The sequence below is a fragment of the Acinonyx jubatus genome, chromosome A3 (assembly GCF_027475565.1).
Source record: "Acinonyx jubatus isolate Ajub_Pintada_27869175 chromosome A3, VMU_Ajub_asm_v1.0, whole genome shotgun sequence".
NCBI lineage: Eukaryota > Metazoa > Chordata > Mammalia > Carnivora > Felidae > Acinonyx > Acinonyx jubatus.
In genome coordinates, this window is record NC_069388.1 from 102498801 (window position 1) to 102520093 (window position 21293).

Genomic DNA, 21293 nt, shown 5'->3' on the forward strand with positions numbered 1-21293 from the left:
GCGCTGGGCCACACACCCACCCCACCCATGATGGGTCCTGAGCACTTGGGTGTCAGTGTGGGACCGACCCCGCCAGCGTAGACCCCGATGGGGTAAGTAACTAACAGGGTCAACCGCAGTTTGATATTTTCACTTCTCGTTTCTGCCTCCTTCACAAAGGATGTTTGTCCCCTTTTTTCTGCTTATTTCATGTCATTAGCTTCTGTGAGAAAAAAACAATTACTCAAAGCACATAAAAAATATTGGCACTTGTAGGTTATTGTTTGAGAAAGCATTTGAATTTCGATAACCCTCGCTATTAGATGTAGCCCATTTTCAGTCATTTTTATCCTTCTTATTTGGGTCTAAGACTTAAGCCAGATTACATGAGCCGTCTGTGAAATAATCAAAACAGCGTACCTGTCTGCATAGGCGACGCTCAAAAGGGGAATGTGCCGTGGTGGGACGAGGCCAGCTCTAGAATCCTAAGCTCTGCCCCCCACGTGTTACTCTACCACTGACTAGCTGTGGCCGCCCCTTAGAACCTCACTTCCTTCCGCCGGAGGGAGAGCTGGTACGAGGCTCAAAGGAGGTGGTGCTCTTGTGAAGTGCCTGGCACCGTGCATGGTGTGCAGTAAAACTTGGATATTATCGCCATTACTCATGTCTTCTCGGCTAGGCCCTCAGTTCATGGGACTTCAGAGCTGAAGAAGCAGTTTGAAGTCCAGTGCTTTCCTCATTTTAGAGATAGGAAACCGAAGCTCAGAGTCACATAAGCTTTCTGAGCCTTGGCTGTCACACCTGTGTACCTTAGAGCACGTGAGTATCACCCAAGCCGGTGGGTAGGAAGGCAGTTACAGGTGAATTTTTTAACATCATTCATATAATAGCTAATCGCCTTGCCCACTTAAAGACTTATGTATGATTCCATGAAATAACTTTCTAGTCTGACAATAGAAAAATTCATACTTCTTTCCTTTCTTTTTGAAAATTTAGGTGTATCCAATTAAAACAGGCGATAGATGAAAATAAAGATGCTCTTCAAAAATTGAACAAAGTAAGTGTTACGGTTTATAATATTACCAAAAAAAAAAAAAAACCCAACCTTGTTTTTGTCCTGATGTTTTCATGAAGTGGGAATTCATTAGAGTGGTTAAGTTCCTGGGTTTGCTTTAGCGGTGGTGAAGTCTACCTGCGGCCGGTGCTGACTCGCCCTGCCGGCATGCTGAGGGTGTGCTTTGGAGCAGAAAAGCCAGGGCTCCAAATGCTGAGGAGAGTTCAGCTTTGGTGAACTTACCCAGCACTGAGGACTCAGAAGATCGAGGAAGAAGTTATCTTTATTTTTGCATTGTGTAAGTTTTATGTTTTACAGGCTAGAGTTGTTTTTTGGTGTTTGTTTATTTTATTTTACTTCATTTCGTTTCGTTTTATTTTATTTTATTTTTTATTTTTTTACATCCAAGTTAGTTAGCATATCGTGTGACAATGATTTCAGGAGTAGATTCCTTAATGCCCCTTCCCCATTTAGCCCATCCCCCCTCCCGCCACCCCTCCAGCAACCTTCTGTCTGTTCTCCGTATTTAAGAGTCTCTTCTGTTTTATCCCCCTCCGTGTTTCTATATTCTTTTTGCTTCCCTTCCCTTGTAGAGTTGTTTTAATTTTAATTACACTGTGGGGAGAGTACATAATCTGGCCCGGAGCGTAAGTGCTAAAGAAGCTTCTTGCATCACACGGCAGCTCTAATGTCGGTGACTCTGCAGAAATAGGAGGAACTAGAATTTACTCTTGGAAGTCCCTTCAGGGTTTTTTCTTTTAGTATGAGCCTGAGCTTCATTCAGCTTAGTGTCCAGGGCCAGAGTCTCACAGAGCATGTAAAGTGGAGGGCATCTAAAAGTCATCTCCCTGCTTGTGTATGAATCTCCTTTACTGCATCTGAGCATTTCTTCTGAAATTCTCCAGTGACATAACACTCTTGAATTTAGAAGTCAGGCTGACCCTAAATTTAAAAATCTAAGTATCCTGTTTCACAGGTGAGGAAACTGAGGCTCCCAAAAGTGAAGCAGCTTTCTCAGTGTCTCACTGCCAGTCAGTTTCCGAACTTGGGATTGGCATATGTCTTTTTGACTCCAAAGCCTATCTTCTGTCTGGAACCTAGCTCTTACTGACCATAGAGGGTAGCAAGCAAGAAAACAACAAAAACAAACTTTCTAGCTAGCAAGAAAACAACAAAAAACCAAGGAGTATCATTTTGTTTTTTCATTTGGGTTACATTTCAACATAATAATCTACATTTCTTTTAATATTCTGAGGTAGGCTTAGTCTCGTGTTAACATTTACTTTGTCTTCTAGAACTTACTGGAGTGTTTTTTTTCCTTCTAAAATAAATAGAATAGGAAATTGAAAGAAATTTTTCAGTGAAATAAACTTATATTCTCTCATAGGCTGATGAACCTGCACCTATTGGGAACTACAATCAGAAAAAAGAGGATGAACACAGTCTTTTGGATAAGCTTACCCACCAACTGCAGGAGCTTGCTGTGTCCATAAGTAGAGAAAATATAACTGAGTATGCCTCTTTCCTTACTTTCTTCCTCTCAGGCATTATATCACCAACAGTTTTAATGTCTGACTCAGAATAAAGACCTATTAAGAATATACATATAAATGAATGGTGGGGCGCCTGGGTGGTGCAGTCGGTTAAGCGTCCGACTTCAGCCAGGTCACGCTCTTGCGGTCCGTGAGTTCGAGCCCCGCGTCAGGCTCTGGGCTGATGGCTCGGAGCCTGGAGCCTGTTTCCAATTCTGTGTCTCCCTCTCTCTCTGCCCCTCCCCCGTTCATGCTCTGTCTCTCTCTGTCCCAAAAATAAATAAAAACGTTGAAAAAAAAATTAAAAAAAAAAATGAATGGTGATAACAAGTATGATCAGTTGACATGTATTTCTTGTGTATAGTAGAAAGTCTTAGATCCCATAAAAGATGTAAAGAAGTAGAAGTCAGTCAATTTAGTTAGGGAGACAAAAGAGAGATCCGAAGAGCTAAGTAAACAAATGTTAGAAAATAAGGATGATGCTTTAATGTCAGTGTTGATATGTAAAAAGAAATTATTTGGATTATTTGCATATTTCCTTCTTTAATTAACTTAAAATATTAGAGGTAGAAACATACATTGCTTTTCTGCCTTAGTGGATGTTAATAACAGCTTTTACAAAGCAGAAAGAAAATTGATGGTATAAACAAACCGACCCAGTTTGTGGGAAGGAAGAAGGAAAACAATTAACTATTTAGACTCTTCATGTGCCACTCCCATACTTTTACACTATATCCTGGGGAAAATGCTGAAGGATGTAGATACAAGGATTCTAGAATTTCCACTGATTTCTAGTACTGAGAATGACAAAGTAGCTGGTTTTGGACTTAACCTTCCTACCGTAAACAACTATAAAATCTGGACAAAATCTACAAAAACAGCTGATGTCCTTAATACAGGGAAGCACAAGAAGTGAGCCCTACATTTACCCAGACCCTCTCCCTGAGAAAACTTATGGGCTGTGGTGCATAAGGTAGAGCCTAAACAGAAAACACCAGTGTCACTGAGCTCAGGAGGCAGAGTTCAAATTTTGGAGTTGCCAGTGGGACTTGTAGGAAGAGAGGAGGGTGTTGCAAGAGACAACTATAGAAATCTGAATGGAATCCTGGCCTACACAGAGCATGATTCCAGAAGCATTGGCAGAAAACACCTGCTAGGAGACTGAGAGCTTAAAAGATTCTGGAAGTCAAACTGTCTTGGAAAAATGTTGGAGTTTGTACCTAGCTAGAGTAAAGAGATACTGGTGAATGCTTCAGGCATTTAGTAGAGATCACAGAAGGCCCATGCTCTAGGAGTAAGGAAAACGCCCTAATACTAAGAACTGTGATTTGAAATAAAGACAAAACTGAAGTAGATCTCGAGGCTGAAAGCCAGACCTTAACAGGAACATGATAATTTAAGTGTGTAACAGCACAAAATTCAACACTCTGTAAAGGAAGATGACATAATCCGAAGTCTCAAACTGTCTCATCCGCAATGTCCACTAATAAGAAACAAAACAAAACCAAAAGCAGACCTAGATCTGACTAGATAATATAGTTAGCTGATAAGGACTTCTGAATAATGATTAATATGTTAAAAATAGAAGAAAATAAGGATGAAATAGAAAGAGGCAGAGTATTTTAAGAAAACTCAAATGTAGGAAATAAATGAACATTATACAACTGTAAAATGTCTAGTGAAATAGTGGCTGAGAAATTTCTCAGTCTGATTAAATACAGATTCAAAAAGGTGGAAAATGCCTTATAATAAAGAGACAAAATAATCAGTAGAAGCTCAGATGACCCAAATGCAAAAATTAACAAATAAGAACTCTAAAACAACTATTTTCAATTAGTTAAAGAATTTGCTAGAAAAGATGGATAGCTTGGATGGATAGGGAGGAATCAAGCAGAGAAATGGCAACTAACAGAGACCAAATGGAAATTCTGAAACTAAAATTTATAAAATATGAAATGAAAAAAAAATTACTGAATGGTTTAACAGACAATTGGATACAACAGAGGAAAAGATCAATGAACCCAAAGAGAAAAAAAACTTTCAAATATGCACAAAAAGAAAAAAGAATGCAAAGAACAGAATAGAACGTATAAGGGATATGGGACATGCACTTATTTCCAAATATGGGCAAGATCTTCTATATGTACAAGTTATGTTGATCCGTTCTTATACATTACTTCAAGTAATCCCTATCTCTGAATTATTTTTCACAGAATTGGGGCACCTCCTGAAAGAGAGGAAGATGACAATTCTGCTGAAGAAGATGAAGAAGCTGAAGAAGAGGATGACGATGAAGAAGAAGAAAGTGAAGAAACTGGGGACGAAGAAGAAACAGAAGAGGAAGAGAAACAGGAACATGAATCCCAGCAACAGGCCACAAGCAAAGAATACATTGCTATTGGAGATTTTACTGCTCAGCAAGCTGGGGACCTTACATTTAAGGTAGAAACAAGAGTAGAACCTAACCTAAGGATAGTTATGCATACCTAACAGAATAAGAAAACTTTATATATCTATATTACATATTTCTGGTATCATTTTTAAAGACTCAATCTATTTTAATAAAATAAGTATAACTTATGATTTACAGGCAGTAGTCATGTGAGATTATGTTGTCAATGTTACCTGGTAGCAAAATACTAAAATTAAATGCTATTCTATTTTTGAAAGTAGTTTCAATGTGGATAATTCCTGAGTTAGGGGTAAATTTTAATTTAGCATTTTTTACTTGTTTTGATTTAAGAAGGGAGAAATTCTCCTTGTAATTGAAAAAAAACCTGATGGTTGGTGGATAGCTAAGAATACCAAAGGAAACAAAGGTCTCATTCCCAGAACCTACTTGGAGGTTAGTCTTTTTTGTTTATTCTTCCTTTTTTCAAAACTTTTCTTGCATTTTTAATAAAATGTTAAGCTCTATTCTTTGATCAGTTGACCAGTGAATGAGTTGATACGGAATTTACTTTAATTTTAGAGGGACAGGGACTGGGAAAATCTTGTTTTAACAGTCATGGGGACCTGTGAAGTGCCGTTGTGCAGGTAAGGCCTAGGTTATGACACAATGAAAGTGCTTTGTGGATTAATGCTGATCATAAAAATTAATAGGAGCTTATTGTTTGTTGTCAAACGAAACCACAGTTAACTTTGGGTTAACTTCCGCTAATATATGATCCCTTACTAGGAGGTAAACATACTATACATGCATGCTTGCAACCTATTTCTTTCTTTTTTTTTTTTTTAAATTTTTTTTAACGTTTTTATTTATTTTTGGGACAGAGAGAGAGCATGAACGGGGGAGGGGCAGAGAGAGAGGGAGACACAGAATCGGAAACAGGCTCCAGGCTCTGAGCCATCAGCCCAGAGCCTGACGCGGGGCTCGAACTCACGGACCGCGAGATCGTGACCTGGCTGAAGTCGGACGCTTAACCAACTGCGCCACCCAGGCGCCCCGCAACCTATTTCTTTTTAATGTTTCACTATATAGCATGGTCATTTTCTTTGCCAATATATATAGATATGTGTTTGGATCAGTGCTGTCCAATGGAAAAAGAATGCAAACTAGAAATGCAGTTTTAAGTTTTTTCATGACCGCACTGAGATGCCTTTGTTTTCTGACGCCATTTCTAACACTAACAGTGTGATTTTTCTCTAACACCAAATATGTGTTGTTTTTCCACGCTAGTTCTCTGAAACCAACCAGGTGTCCAAACAATTCAATTCAATTCTGACACTAACTCCTGGAGTTAGCACAGACCCCTCAAGTTAAGGGCTCACCCCACAAGCTGCCCTAATTCAGATGCCAGTCACAAGTCCCAGGGGCCTGTACTTCTGAGCGACCAGCTGTAAATTCAGTTCCCATACACATTTCCTCAGGTTTGATAATTTGCTAGAGGGACTCACAGAACTCAGGAAAACACCTTCCTTGTGTTTACCAGTTTATTATAAAGGCTACAGCTCAGGAACAGCCAAATGGAAGGGGCGGATAGGCAAAGTATTGGGACATGGGGAGAGTGGGACCTGGATCTTCCTACCCGTACCCTCTCTGGTCTGGGCACCACCCCCCTCCAGACTTCCCATGCCCACTAGTACAACACTTCAAAGTGGTCGCCGACCTGGAAGGCTCCCTAAACCCTGTCTTTTCGGGGTTTTTATGGAAGTTTTATTATATAGCCATGATTGATTAAATGGCCATTGGTGATAGAATTCAGTTTCCTGCTCCTTTATCCTCCCCGAAGGTGAGAGGGCTGGTGGGATGGTGCCCTGAAAGTTCCAACCTTCTAATCACATGATTGGTTCTTCTGGCACCCTGCCCCCCACCCCACCCACCCCACCGCATTACCTCAAGAATAAACTCAAGTCTGATTGAAAGGGACTTATGAGGAATAACATAAGACATTCCTGTCACTCAGGAAATTCCAAGAGTTTTAGGAACTCTTGCCAAGAACTGGGAATAAAGACCAAATATATGTATATATATATTTTTTTCTTTTTAATATTTCATTGTGTATATATCATATATGTATATTTATTATATGACATGCATTTAAAAAAAGGAAAAAAGGAAGTACCTAAAAAAGGTGGCTCAGTCAGTTAAGCCTCTGACTCTTGATTTCAGCTCAGGTTGTGAGATTGAGCCCCATGTTGGTCTCTGTGCTGACAGCACAGAGAAGCCTTATTGGGATCCTCTCTCTCCCTCTCTCCCTGCCTCTCCCTCCCCCCACTCTCTCTCTCTCTCAAATAAATAAACATTAAAAAAGAAAAAGAAACAGGTGATTTTTAATAGCATATTTATATTATCCAATATATCAAAATATTATCATTTCAACCTATAATCAATATTAAAAAATCTTTCCTTTTTTTTTTTCATACCAAGTCTTCAAATTCCAGTATGTGTTTTACACCTAAACAGCACATCTCCGTGTGAACTGGTCACACTTCAAGTGTCAGTAGTCCCACATGGCAATGGCTGCTGTATTGCACGGTTCAAGTTAAATCATCTTTTCAATGGTAGCATAGTATTCCAATTTCAGGTAGATGTACATGTTGTTTCCAACCTATAAGAACTATGTTGCACGGAGCTGTGATTAGCTTCCACTATGAGATACAAAAGACCCCCCAAATAGTGGCTTAAATAAGGTAGAAGCATATTTCTCTTACGCGTGGAAGAAGTGTGGAGGCCAGCAATCAAAGGATATTGAACACCCCATCTAATGTTTCGCTCTGTACTTAAGTGGGAGGCAGCCCTTCCAAGGGTTATCTCGTTAGTTTAAGTTGGCTGCTAGATCTTTTAATGATTCCAGGAAGTGAAAGAAGAAAGGGGAATAAGAGGTCAAAAGGCATGAGCTGCTATCTTTTTAAGACGATTTCCTGGAATTTACACAAAAAAACTTCCAGTGATATCTCCTTGATCAGAATGGAGTCTCCTGGTAACACTCAGCTGCAAGCAGGGTTTGGAATACGTAGACTTCTAGCTGGCTCATTGCTAAAATCAGGGATTCTGTTACAAAAGAAATGGTGGACAGTAGGTACCAGCCTATGTGGTGATCAATCCACACAGACGTCTTTGTAGGTTCATCTGATTTATCCCCTTCAGATAAATTCCTAGGTGTTCATTGCTGGTGCAAAAGGTCTACGCCTTTATATTTTGATTTAATGTGCCAGTTTGCCCTTCAGAAAAGTTCTGCCTCTTTGTACTCCCGTCCCCAGCCTCTGAGAGTACTTGTTTCCCTACGCATGTGCCTGTGATGGCTGCCTGCCCCCAGTCTTTACGCCATGGTGGTAAGGCAAAAAGAAGCTCGTTGTTGGTTTTTATTTGCATTCATTGTACTGCCAGTGAGGTTAAGCATCATTTACTATGCTTTCTGGCCATCTCTACTTTTACTTTGTAAATTGCCTTTTTTTAGTTCTTTTGGCCGTTCTTCTAAGATTTTAAAAAATCATGATTTATAAGAGTTTTGTAATATGTTCAGAATAAGGGTATCAACCCTTGGAAATCTGTAGTAGAGATTTTCTTTGGTGACCTTCAACCATGTTTATCCTTTATGTTGCTAAGTCTGTCAGTATTTCCATGTCATTTATGATTTTTGGAGTTGGTATTGTAATTGGAAAGGACTTCCCCATCTCAAGATTATTTTCTTCTTTTATAGTTCTTTTATTTCTATCTTCTTTGTTTCCATTGGAATAATTTCCATCTGGAATTTATTTTGACTAAACTTGCTCTCTACCTCTATCCTTGTAATTTTTTCAACTAGCAAAGCTATCAACAATGTGTTGAAATAGTTTTCCCACTGATTTCTTATTATACCCACGTGTACATTCCTGTCAATAGTTGAGCCTTTCTGAAAGTCTTTTATTGGTTGATTTTTGCATTAGATAAAAAGCGCTTGATATTTCAATAATTTTTCAGCCCTATAATAAAGAAGAAGGCCAAGACTCAAGTGAAGAAGGCAGCGAAGAAGATACAGAGGTGGGGGACCAAACAGCAGAAGGGGCAGAAGTTAAACAAAGGTAAAAGGTGGGAAAGGATATCAAAGTGAGTTTAAGGAACTTTTTATTTTTACTATTGTAAATAGTTCAAGAATCTCTTGAAATGGAGATAACTTGCATTTTGAGAACTGGGCTTTTCATATTACTGTTTGGTTCAGTACTACTTTAATTTTGTGATTATTTTTAGTGCATGATATTTTTCTATCTCGGTTTCTTTTAGAGACTTCTAAGTTCTTAGAACTTACTGACAATTAAATATTTTGTTCTTTGATTAATGATGCTAATTGCGTAAATAGTCGTGGGCTGTCTGTGCATTCACCTTGCTTTTTTTTCTCCCCCAGAACTGATTCTCATTGGAATGCTGTCCGAAAAGCTATCTCGGAGGTTGGTATTGCCTGTCCTGTTAAACAATGTCTTGTTTTGTTACCTAATAGTTCTGATAGAGTTCAGATTCAAAACAGGATGGAGACTTTGGAAGATAGCTTTGGATCTTAAACAGGGTACAGGGCATGAAATGTACAGAGCATAAAACATACGGTTCATGTAATATTTCTCATTAGGCCTCTTCTGTAAGAAGAGTAGAATTGAGGGCTTGCAACTATTTCTTATTGATTCTGCCTGAGTTTTCTATCATTTGGGTAAAGATATTAAATTCCAGTAGATATGAAAAATTCTAAAAAGCTCAAAAAAGTGAGAAATTATCCATATTCCTATCATTTAAAAGTTTGGGTTAAAAAAAAATTTTTTTTAATGTTTTATTTCTTTTTGACAGAGAGGGAGAGACAGAGCATGAGCAGGGGAGGGTCAGAGAGAGAGGGACACACAGAATGGAAGCAGGCTCCAGGCTCTGAGCTGTCAGCCCAGAGCTCAACGCGGGGCTCGAACCCAGAGGGCGAGATCATGACCTCAGCCGAAGTCGGAGGCTCAACCAACTGAGCCACCCAGGCGTCCCTTAAAAGTTTTTTTTTAAGTTTATTTATTTTGATAGAGAGCATGATCAGGGTAGGGGCAGAGAGAGAGGAGGGGAAGAGAATCCCAAACAGGCTCTAGGCTGTCAGATGCAGGGCTCAAACTCACAAACCACGAGATCATGACCTGAGCCGAGATCAAGAGTCGGACACTCAACTGACTGATCCAGCCAGGTGCCCCCCCGCCCATTCCTATCATTTTAAAAAGTTACATAACCAAGTGAAAATACACTCCTTTCCTCCCAGAAGGAATCACCATTAATAGTTTAGTAAATATCCTTTCTGACCTTTTACACCACGTATCACTTACATGGACGTACTTGTGTACGTATGTGTGTGCGTACACATATACAAAAAAAAGACATGAATTCTTCAGTGCATATCAGTTTACGACGTTAACTCACCTGTTACATGGCAGCACACTGTAGAGCAGGACAGGAGGAGGGACATTTTGATGAAAGATGTATAGGAAACAGCTGGTCTGGAGCCCAGAGCTGGGCACTGCGTAGGGCTTAGGTCCTTGGGAGAGGCCAGGATTCGATGATGGCATCCTCAGGAATTTGGGGCTAAGTTGCTGTATTTGTCTACTGAAGTCTGCATGTTTGTGTTTTCCTACTTTGGGTTGTAGTTGCTATAGCAATAAGAGAAAGTATTATAGAGGTGAGGAGACACAAACGAAAACAAGCAACTGATTTTGGTTTTTACTGTCTCCAGCAGATAAACACTATTGATGTGCTAACCACAATGGGAGCTATTCCTTCAGGGTTCAGGCCTTCCATGCTCTTCCAGCTTCTGGAGGAAGGTAACGCGCATCTGTGAGCCACCACAAATTTGTAGTTAAGCAGTCAGGCTTTGGGATTAATTTTCTGGTTTCAGCCAAAACGAGTTGTTTAAAAGGATGTTGAATATCACATCTCTTTGGTGCTCATCTTTTCCTTCATCTTTCCTGTGACAGTGGAGGAAGGATCCCCGACCCTGTCAGCCGCCAGCCTGTGTGCTCTGGGTTTTAGTCCCTTTGCTTTATTTCAAAATCAATGATTCTTAATTGTTAGCCCTTTCGTGTATCTGCAGCCCGCCGCCCTTCCCCACACTGGCTTCCCTCGTCATAGTACCAACACACCTGATATCTGCACCTTTTAAGAAAACCAGCCCTTCTCACCCTCCCTCATTCTAGCCAAAGCCTCCCTTTCTCTCCATTTCTTCACAGAAAGACTTTTCTGAAGAGCTATTATCCATTTGCATTTCCATTTTCTTATTCGTTCTTGGATTTCTCTGTACTTGACAACATTTGCCCGTAAGCTCGGTAAAGAGAAATAATGTTGGGGAGGATCTCCTGTATAGCCTGAAGTGTTGTGTTATCTGTGCAAGGGCTGCTTTGAGTTCCTCTGCTGCAAGGCTCTTAGCCCTCCCTGAATGCGCAACTCCTTCCCATCCTTTGCATCCATCCCAGGGGCAATTCCACCTTCCTGGAGAGGTCTCCTTTGACCAATGTAGGTGCCCCCTACACCCTTCCACTTCAGCATGCTTTATGGACCTACGTTAATTTATAATTATTTTACTTAACCTCTTCTACTTATTTTGTTTTTATTATTTCCCCCACTCAACTGTAAACTAATGAGGGCAGGGGCTGTATTTCTGTGACTCACATACTTTGTGAGTATTTGCAGGTCTTAGCAGAGTGCCTGGCACACAGTGGGAACTCAGAAATAATTTCTCAAATGAATAAATGATTTTATAATCAGTATTCTTCACAACTAATGTATGGGAGAACACTATAAAAATGATTTTGTCTTAAGAAACGAAATTAATGATTATATATTTTTCTAAAAAGTATTCACAGATTTTCTGCATTTTACAAAAACATTTGAATGGATCATCTTCATGACAGGGCATGTTACTGGCCTAAAAGTTTTTGTTTTGTTTGTTTTTTTCTGAAGCTCTCCTTTTTAACCAGCTATATTGCAGAGATGTGCTCTAGTAACAGGAGTTTTTCTTTTTTTATTTATTTAAATTTTAGTTAACATGCAGTACAATATTGGTTTCAGGAGTAGAATTTAGTGATTCATCACTTACATAAAACACCCAGTGCTCACCACAAGTGCCCTTCTTAATATCTAGCCCATCTCCCCTAACCCACTAAGATCTTTCTGAAAACTGCTTTAAGATCAGCCCTTATATGCTTCTATATTTTCTACTGTTGTTTTTACACATAAATAAATCTCCATTGGCATATATGCCTTAGAAAGCAAGTTCCAGTAGGTAGCTTGGCATTTTGGATGTCTGTTTCCTAAATTTGTGGCATAGCATTATAGATTTTTGGCTTAGGATTTCATTCCTTTCTTTGTAAGAAAATAAAGGAAAACTTGGTTTTGCAGGGAATCAATTTCAAGCAAGTTACTTCTTACAACCAGAGCTCACTCCTTCACAGCTGGCCTTCAGAGATCTAATGTGGGATGCTAAAGCAGGCACGGTGAGTATGGTCGCTATCAATAAAATTACACCTTTCCAGATTTTATCATGGTTGCAAGTATATGAATAACATGTAAATTGATTAATGCATTATTGAAAATAAAAAAATTGTTTCTGTATTTTAATTTTTAAACAGTGATAACTTCATTGCTAAGACAAAACTTGGATTTGTTATCTTGACTTTATTTTATTTATTTTCTCTGTTGCTCTCTTCTGCCATTGTTACAAAGGAAATAATACTAGGTATCTCTCTGAATCATTCTTTGCCTCAATTTCTTCATTAGAAAATTAGAAAATTCCCAATTAGAAAAGGGAATGCTAATAATAATAGTTCCAACATAGGGTTACTGAATTACATTATATGTGTGAAGGGCTTAGAACAGTGCCTGGCACATGATAACTCAGTAAGTGTTGGATTAACTTGGAATGAGGAAGTTCAAAGTCTTTTATGATTATTCTTGTTTTGGGGAGAGCTTGGAGTAAAGGATTCCTGGTATTCTGAGTATTCGAAGTGGGAAATAGTCTTTATATTTAATTCTAGCCTCCTCCCTTTTAGCAGAGTTGAACCACATTAGAGCACATCACCCCCCTTCCCGTTGACCTTCTGCCCTCTCTCCCTCCCTTTTTCAGAGCCTCAAGGGAAAAATAAGAGGACCCAGCGTGGTTAGGTTTTGCGGGGAGAGTGGTGTAGAATTTTCTCCTCTCAACCTGAACTTTGCCTGGAACCTCCTTAGTATATAAAGTGTCTTTTATTTCAAGTCAATAATAATGTTGCATTTGGTCTGTTTAGTGTACTAGAACCTGCATGAAGGGCATTTAATTTTATGAACTTGTACCCAGAGAACTAAATATTCAGCTTTTATTTCTTTTTTTTTATTAAAAAAAAATTTTTTTTAACGTTTATTTATTATTGAGAGACAGAGAAACACAGAGCATGAGCAGGGGAGGGGTAGAGAGAGGGGGAGACACAGAATCTGAAGCAGGCTTCAGGCTCCGAGCTGTCAGCACAGAGCCCGACGCGGGGCTCAAAGTCACCAGCTGCGAGATCATGACCTGAGCCAAAGTCGGTCGCTTAACCAACTGAGCCACCCAGGTGCCCCTTCAGCTCTTATTTCTTAAATTGAAAATGTGACAAGCTGTTATATATTGCCTTATTTTTTCAATGATATAAGTTATTTAAATGAGGGGCTCCTGGGTGGCTCAGTCGGTTAAGCGTCTGACTTCGCATCGGTCATGATCTCACAGTTCATGAGTTCGAGCCCGTGTCCAGCTCTGTGCTGACAGCTCAGAGGCTGGAGCCTGTTTCAGATTCTGTGTCTCCCTCTCTCTCTCTCTCTGCCCCTTCCTCACTTGCACTCTGTTTCTCTCTCTCTCTCCCTAAAACAAATAAACATTAAAAAAAAATGTTACTTAAATGGAAAGGCTCATGACCATCAAGCAGAATGTTAAGAATCAAAGATGTCTTTAAATAAGAAACCAGAGTGGCGATTTATTTATTGACATTCTGAACTATACTTGTAAAGTAGAACTGAATAATCATATCGAATGGTCGGTGCATTCTATCAAAGCATCTGTATAAGAAGCCAAGAAGCAATGTAGGTAAATGCTTGGAATTAAAACAAGGAGGAGCCAGCCGGATATTAATGTCAGGTGTCATTGGTTACTATGCTGTGGTGACCTTCTATACTTACCTATGTTATATAGGAATGAATTGTAAGAATGAACCTGGAATGCAGTGATTCCATGATCAGGTCATACGTTTTACCTAGTTGTACTATTTTTTCATTATGATTTTTATGCATTTACCCCCCCCCCCAATGCAAATGTTTCAAATAGAAAGATTTATGGAAATTTTACCAAAGGTTTTTATTTAAGTGGAGTGGACTATTGAAACCTTCCTTGTGTGCATATGTTTATGTGTAAATTTTTTTCTTTCATCCTTTTTTATTCTATGTGCATTTAAAGTATTTATTAAAAATGCTTTGAAAATGAACTTGTCTTATAAGTCATAAAGTAAGCCTTGTTTTTATAACCATTTTTTTTTTCTCAGATTAAGTCAATACCAAGTCGTGTTTCATTCATTCTGACCCTCTGGAGCTGTAAAATGATTCCTCTTCCAGGAACAAGCATCCAGGTGCTCAGTAGACATGTTAGCCTCTGTCTATTTGATGGAAATAAGGTGAGCTTACTGCGGAGTAAAACAGATCAATCAGGATAGGAGAATACTTTGTTAATGCTGCATATTAAACATGTACTGCATTGAGTTTGTCTTTCTGTTTGTCTCTCTCTCAATTTCTCTCTCTCTCTCTCTCTCTCTCTCTGTATGTTTATGTGTACATATAAAATAATATGTGGTAGAGTGCAAACTGTAAGGCTCTGATGGCATAGGTTTAATTCCTGGCTCTTTCAGTTGCCAAGTGTATGATGTTGGTGTATATGTCCCAGTTAACTCCTCTGAGCCTTAGATTTCTCACTTACAAAAAAAGGTACTGATGCCTGTCTTCTAGTATCGTATATAGTTCAGGTCTTGAGTGTACAGAGTAGTTTATTTTTTACAAATGTACACCTGTATAATCAACATCCAGATCAAGACATGGAGCATTACCAGCACCTTACAAAGTTTGCTTGTGTCCTTTTTCGTGACTCTTGCAAAATTAATTGATTTGTTTGTGAGACACGGCTTAAATACAGTGCTTAGATGGAATTTGTAATTTGTGGGATGTTAACAAAATATTGCTTAGAGAGAAGTTTACAGCACTAGCTGCATTAGAAAAGAATTCTTATGTTGAGAGTCTAAGCTCCCTCCTGAGAGGGGGTTCTCGGGTTGAGATCTATGGACGAAGAGGCCTTTAGAAGGCGAAGGGAAAAGGGAAGAGGAGCCTGGCCAAAGGAACATCACAGGCAATGCCCTGGTGGGGAAGGACTCGGGAAAGCCAGTGTGGCCAAGTGGAGAGAGGCAAGAGGAAGTGTGGGATGGGTGACATGGGAGACATCAGGAACACGGTATGAGACACTGTAAGCCATGATGTAAGAGAGTTTTGTCTTTATCCTAAAGACAGTGAAGTCATTGGAGGAAGTGACAGAGTTTAGATTTACACTTTGGGAATATCTCTGGCTCTTCTTTGGAGATGAATTACAAGGGGGGCCAGAAGGACATGAGTAGACCATTTGGGGTCTTTGGCACAGTGTGGTGGTCAAAGGGCAGCCCGTGGCGCCTCCAAGAAAACAAAACTTGGAGTCAGTCATTTGCCCCAGATGAACCTCGGCTCCACCAGCTTGGTGTGGGATGCTGACCAAATTACTTGGCCCTACTCTCTCTCACTTTCCTCATCTGGTACACATCTCTTAGGGTCCATGTGAGGATGAAATGAGTTAATATAATAGTAAAGCACTTAGAAAATACATAGAACATAAATGTGGCTAGATGAGATATGAAGCGGATACCTTAGTCTGGGGAAGTGGAGATCTCGGAGAGGAGAACCGTGGCTACAGGGATACGTAGACCGTAAAAACCACAATTTGACGCTGGCTTGCAGATGGAGGGTGAGGGAGAGCGGAGTGTCAAACATGCCACTAGGTCTCTGGCTTCCACATCCGGGCAGTTGGTGGTGACACTCAATGAGACAGGGAGCACTGAGAGCTGATCAGATTTGGAGAAGTTTGTGGGTTTAGCTTCACTCATGCTGAGTCTACTTGCAGCTCCCAGTGCCTTTCTTTCTTTCGGAACTGGGAATAAATAAATGAACCGGGTCATTCCAGGGATCCTCCCTCATTTCTACACACCCTGCGTAAAACACTGCCATTAATAAGCCAGTAGGTGTCATCAGCGACCAAAAAAAGATGAATTGCCTTCTTTGCTTAGATCTGGTTTGATATTTCACTTTACCTCTCCCTATGCTCATGAATGAGAACCTAAAGACTGGAATTTTATTGATCTAACATATCAAGATATTAGAAGTTATTCATTAAAAATAATAGAAGGGAATTTATGTAACTAATTTATGTCAAAGTTCCAATTGACAAATTAGAGATGATAGTTAATAGTTATATAAATACTTGTGCTATTTACCTAAGAGTGCTTCCCTACTTCTAGGAAATAAAAACAATAAAAGCATTATTGTTAAAACTCTATGTAGAGTTTGAACTCTAGAACCATAAGAACTCTAGTTTGAACTCTAGAACCATCAAGAACCACATCACACAGTATTATATTTACTTCCGCCATCAAGCATAATTTAGAAAACTTGGAAGACAATCTGTTGTATTTATCCTTATTTTTACTCTTTCCATTGTTCTTCCTTCCTTCCTAATGTTAAAAGTTTCCTGATTTTAACATGTTCTTACTGTTGAGAGAATTTCCTTTAACCACTCTTTCTGCTGGCTACAAATTCTCGTTGGTTTTCTTTATCCAAAAATGCCTGTTTCCCGTTTATTCCTGAGGGATATTTTCACTAGATATGGAATTATGGTTTGGCCTTTCTTTCTTTCCTCCTTTCTTTCCTCCTTTCTTTCTTTGTTTCTTGCTTTGTTTCTTTGTTTCTTGTTTGCTTGCTTGCTTGCTTTCTTTCTTTCTTTCTTTCTTTCTTTCAGCACTTGAGAAATATTGTGCCCCTTCGTTCTATGGCTTCTGAATGGCAATCCACTGTCACTAGAATTGGTGTTCCCTTATTGGTAAATCTAGGTGTTATTTCTTTCAAGCCATATGGGTTTCGTTTTTATATGTTTATGATGTACTTGGGCATGGATTTCTTGGGTTTATCTTGTTTAAGGTTTGCTCAGCTTCTTAAACTATAGGCTTATGTCCTTTGCCAAATTTGGGGATATTTCAGCCATAATTTTCTTGAATACTTCTCTAGCTCCAGACTGTCTTCTGGGACTCTGATGACATGAATGTGAGATCTTTTGTTATAATCCCACAGGTTCCTGAGGCTCTGTTTATTTTTTTTTTCCCATCAGCTTTATCTTAGTTGCTCATAGTGCATAATTTCTATTTTCCTACCTTCAAGTTCCCTGATTCTTTGCTTTTTTTATTCAACATTTGAGTCTGTCCAGTGAGTTGTGTGTGTTTGTGCCCACCTTGGTTATTGTGTTTTTCAATTCTAGAATTTCCACCAGGTTGTTCATTTTTATCTTTCATGTCTTTGTTGAGAGTTTGTATTTCTTTCTGTGTTTTGAATTAGTTTCAAACATGTCCATAGTTGCTTATGGAAGTATTTTTAGGTGTCTGCTTTTCAGGCGTCAGATAATTCCAACATTTGTGTCATCTCAGTGTTGGCATCTGTTGATTGTCCTTTCTCATTCAAGCTGAGGTTTTCCTGGTTCTTGGTATGATGAGTGATTTTTCAATTGTATCTTGGACATTTTGGGTATTACGGGTTTCTGGATCTTACTTTAACTTCCGTTTTAGCAGGCTCCTGACACCATGCTGTCAAGGGAAGGTAGGTGGCACCTCACCACCCCAGGGGAGAATGGAAGTCCAGGTTCCTCACTTGGCTTCTATTCACATCCCTGGGGGGACAGTGTGCTTCCTGACTCTGGGGCCCTGGTAGAAGTTCACGCTCCTCACCAGGCCTCCACTGACAGCACTCACTGTGTCGTGCCTCAGGACCTATGATCCCTAGCCAGTCCACTTTCCTGGCTCCACATTGGACATTATGTATAAAATAAAACTAAGGTTTGTAAATTTCATTATATTAAATTTTACATCAAAAAATAACTGTGAATAAAAAATGAACTCTAGTTAATGATATGCATGCTAGTTTAGAGAGAGGTTACTAATGTCTGCAGGCTTGCAGCGCATCAAAAAATAAGATGAATGGAGGGGCGCCTGGGTGGCTCAGTCGGTTAAGCGGCCGACTTCGGCTCAGGTCATGATCTCACGGTCCGTGAATTCAAGCCCTGCGTCGGGCTCTGTGCTGACAGCTCAGAGCCTGGAGCCTGTTTCAGATTCTGTGTCTCCCTCTCTCTGACCCTCCCCCATTCATGCTCTGTCTCTCTCTGTCTCAAAAATAAATAAACGTTAAAAAAAAATTAAAAAAAAAAGATGAATTGAGGGATAGATAGATGATATATGTGATAAAGCAAGGATAGTAAGATGTTAATGGTAAAATCTAGGTGATGAGTATATGAGAGTTCACTGTATGTTTCTTTTAACTTGTCTGATATGTTTAACACATTTCAGAATCACCACCATTGTATATTTCACCCTTTTAAAACATGAATTAAAAACCCTTAAGTACTCACTAAGAAATAATACATCCACTAATTACCCATCTGTTTTGCCAATAAGAGAAATAGAAAGCAAGCCTGTAGCTCACATTTAGAATCTTTCAGATCTTGGAACATTATAATTTTCCAATTTGTTTACTTGTCTCCTTTTAGATCTATTTTATACTCACCTTATTTTTGTTGGAATTAGCAATATTTTTAAAAATATGAACAATTTTAAACATACAAATGTGTAGAGGGGTGCCTGGGTGGCTCAATCAGTTAAGCATTTGACTCTTGGTTTCAACTCAGGTCATGATCTCATGGTTTGTGAGTTCAGACTGCTTGTCAGGCTCTGCGATGGCAGTGCTCAGCCTGCGTGGGATTCTCTCTCTCTGCCCCTTCCCCACTCAACACACACTCTCTCAAAATAAATAAATAAAACAAACAAAAAAAGTAATGTGCAGAGAATAACGTAACAGACACTCATGGCCTTATCACTTAATTCTATTGAAGCCTCCGAGTTTGTAATGAGTACTCTAACTTCTTTTAAAATAAAAAATGAGTACTTTCTGCTCAATTTTCCGTAAACCTAAGACTTCTCATTAAAAGTAGTCTATTAATGGGGCACCTGGGTGGCGCAGTCGGTTAAGCGTCCGACTTCAGCCAGGTCACGATCTCGCGGTCCGGGAGTTCGAGCCCCGCGTCAGGCTCTGGGCTGATGGCTCGGAGCCTGGAGCCTGTTTCCAATTCTGTGTCTCCCTCTCTCTCTGCGCCTCCCCCGTTCATGCTCTCTCTCTGTCCCAAAAATAAATAACCGTTGAAAAAAAAATTTTTTTTAAGTAGTCTATTATTTAAAAAATTTTTCTTTTACATTTATTTATTTTTGAGAGACAGAGCGTGAGCAGGGGAGGGGCAGAAAGAGAGGGAGACACAGAATCAGAAGCAGGCTTCAGGCTCCCAGCTGTCAGCACAGAGCCCGACGCGGGGCTCGAACCCATGAACTGTGAGATCATGACCTGAGCCGAAGTCGGGCGCTTAACCGACTGAGCCACCCAGGTGCCCCAAAAGTAGTCTATTATTTTAAAAATAAATACTGCAGGGCTGCCTGGGTGGCTCAGTCAGTTAAGCATCTGACTTCAGCTCAGGTCATGACCTAATGGTGTGTGAATTTGAGCCCCACATCAGGCTCTCTGCTGACAGCTTAGAGCCTGGAGCCTGCTTCGGATTCTGGGTCTCCCTCTCTCTCTCTGTCCCTCCCTGACTAGTGTTCTGTCTCCCTCTTTCAAAAATAAACATTAAAAATAAAGAAAGAAATAAAGAAAATAAAAGTAAATACTGCAAGTATGATTGAAAGCCCCAATGTATCCCTCCCACATCCTGCTGGTTTCCTCCCTCCATATAGATAACCCTTATCCTAAATTTTGTTTTATTAACTTTATACAGCCTAATTTTTAATAGTCCCATGCTTTATAAAATGGTATCATATCCTTGTACCTTCTGCAAATTTCTTTTTTTCCCTTTATGTTTTATCCAAGTTGATGGATTTTGCTCTTGGTCATTCTTTTTAACTGTTGAGTGGTATTTCATTACATGGACATGCCACCATTTATCCATTATTCTCTTGAACATTTCTACTATTATAGTCTTTCAGGGAACATTCTTATACACGTTGATTTGCGTTCATGTGAGACAAGCTTTAGAATATGTATAAGTGTACTTGGGAGTAGATTGCTGAATGGTGGATTACTGTGTTAGGTAATGCCAAATTATTCTCCACAGAGGTTCTTCCAGGTAATACGGCCGTGATCCCAGTTTCTCCATATCTTCACAATCGGTATTATCTTACCAATGTTTTGGGTATGAAGTGGAATCTCATTGTGGTTTTGGTTTTGATTTCCCTGATATCTAGTGTGTTTTTAAATGTCTCTTCTTACGTTTATTAACCAATCAGATTTCCATCATTATGAATTGTGTTTTGTGTCTTTTGCTCATTTTTCTTTTGGATTTTTATAAATTTAAATCTTTCATTTGGATTTCCAAGCTTCGTATAACTTAATATAAGTATGTTAAATATATAATTGATTTATAATTCTTGATAAATACTGGACATTTTGTTGGTTATTTGCATTCCAATCACTTCCAGGTCTGTGGGTTGGCATTTAAGTTTGTGTTGTTTAAGTTCGCTTCCAAGAACAGAAGTTCTAAAGTTCATGGATGTTAGCTGTATCAGTCTTTTCATTTATGGTTTATGCTTTTCATGTCTTGTTTAAGAAATCCTTCCCTTGTATGGAAACCAATCTGACAATAAATTTCATATTAATAAAATAAAATTAAATTAAATTAAATTAAATTAAATTAAAAAAGAAATCCTTCCCTATGTCAGGATCATAAAGATACTCTCTTTTATTTTCTTCTAAATATTTCTGTTCACTGTGGTATTGACTCTACCTAGAATTTATTTCTATGTATTTTGTAAAGTAGAGATCTAGTTTTATTTTTTCCATATTTATAGCCAGTTGTCTCAATAACATTTATTGAAGAGTTCATCTGTTCCCCATGACTTGCAAGGTGGCTCTGTTATGTAACAAGTGTTCATCT

General features: G+C 39.1%; 1 protein-coding gene across 5 annotated transcripts in view; it reads left to right on the plus strand.

Moving 5' to 3' along the window:
- Positions 1-21293, plus strand: part of NPHP1 (nephrocystin 1) — a 59574-nt gene that overhangs the window by 7908 nt on the left and 30373 nt on the right. For 3 of the 5 annotated variants that reach the window (XM_027033705.2, XM_027033704.2, XM_027033700.2), the window contains exons 3-11: positions 976-1036; positions 2421-2545; positions 4779-5007; positions 5309-5410; positions 8969-9069; positions 9390-9432; positions 10731-10818; positions 12392-12486; positions 14536-14664. In XM_027033705.2, the coding sequence (XP_026889506.1) occupies positions 976-1036; positions 2421-2545; positions 4779-5007; positions 5309-5410; positions 8969-9069; positions 9390-9432; positions 10731-10818; positions 12392-12486; positions 14536-14664 (973 nt within the window). The remainder of the gene's footprint in view (positions 1-975; positions 1037-2420; positions 2546-4778; positions 5008-5308; positions 5411-8968; positions 9070-9389; positions 9433-10730; positions 10819-12391; positions 12487-14535; positions 14665-21293) is intronic. The other 2 variants (XM_027033702.2, XM_027033703.2) reach the window with 2 other exon arrangements.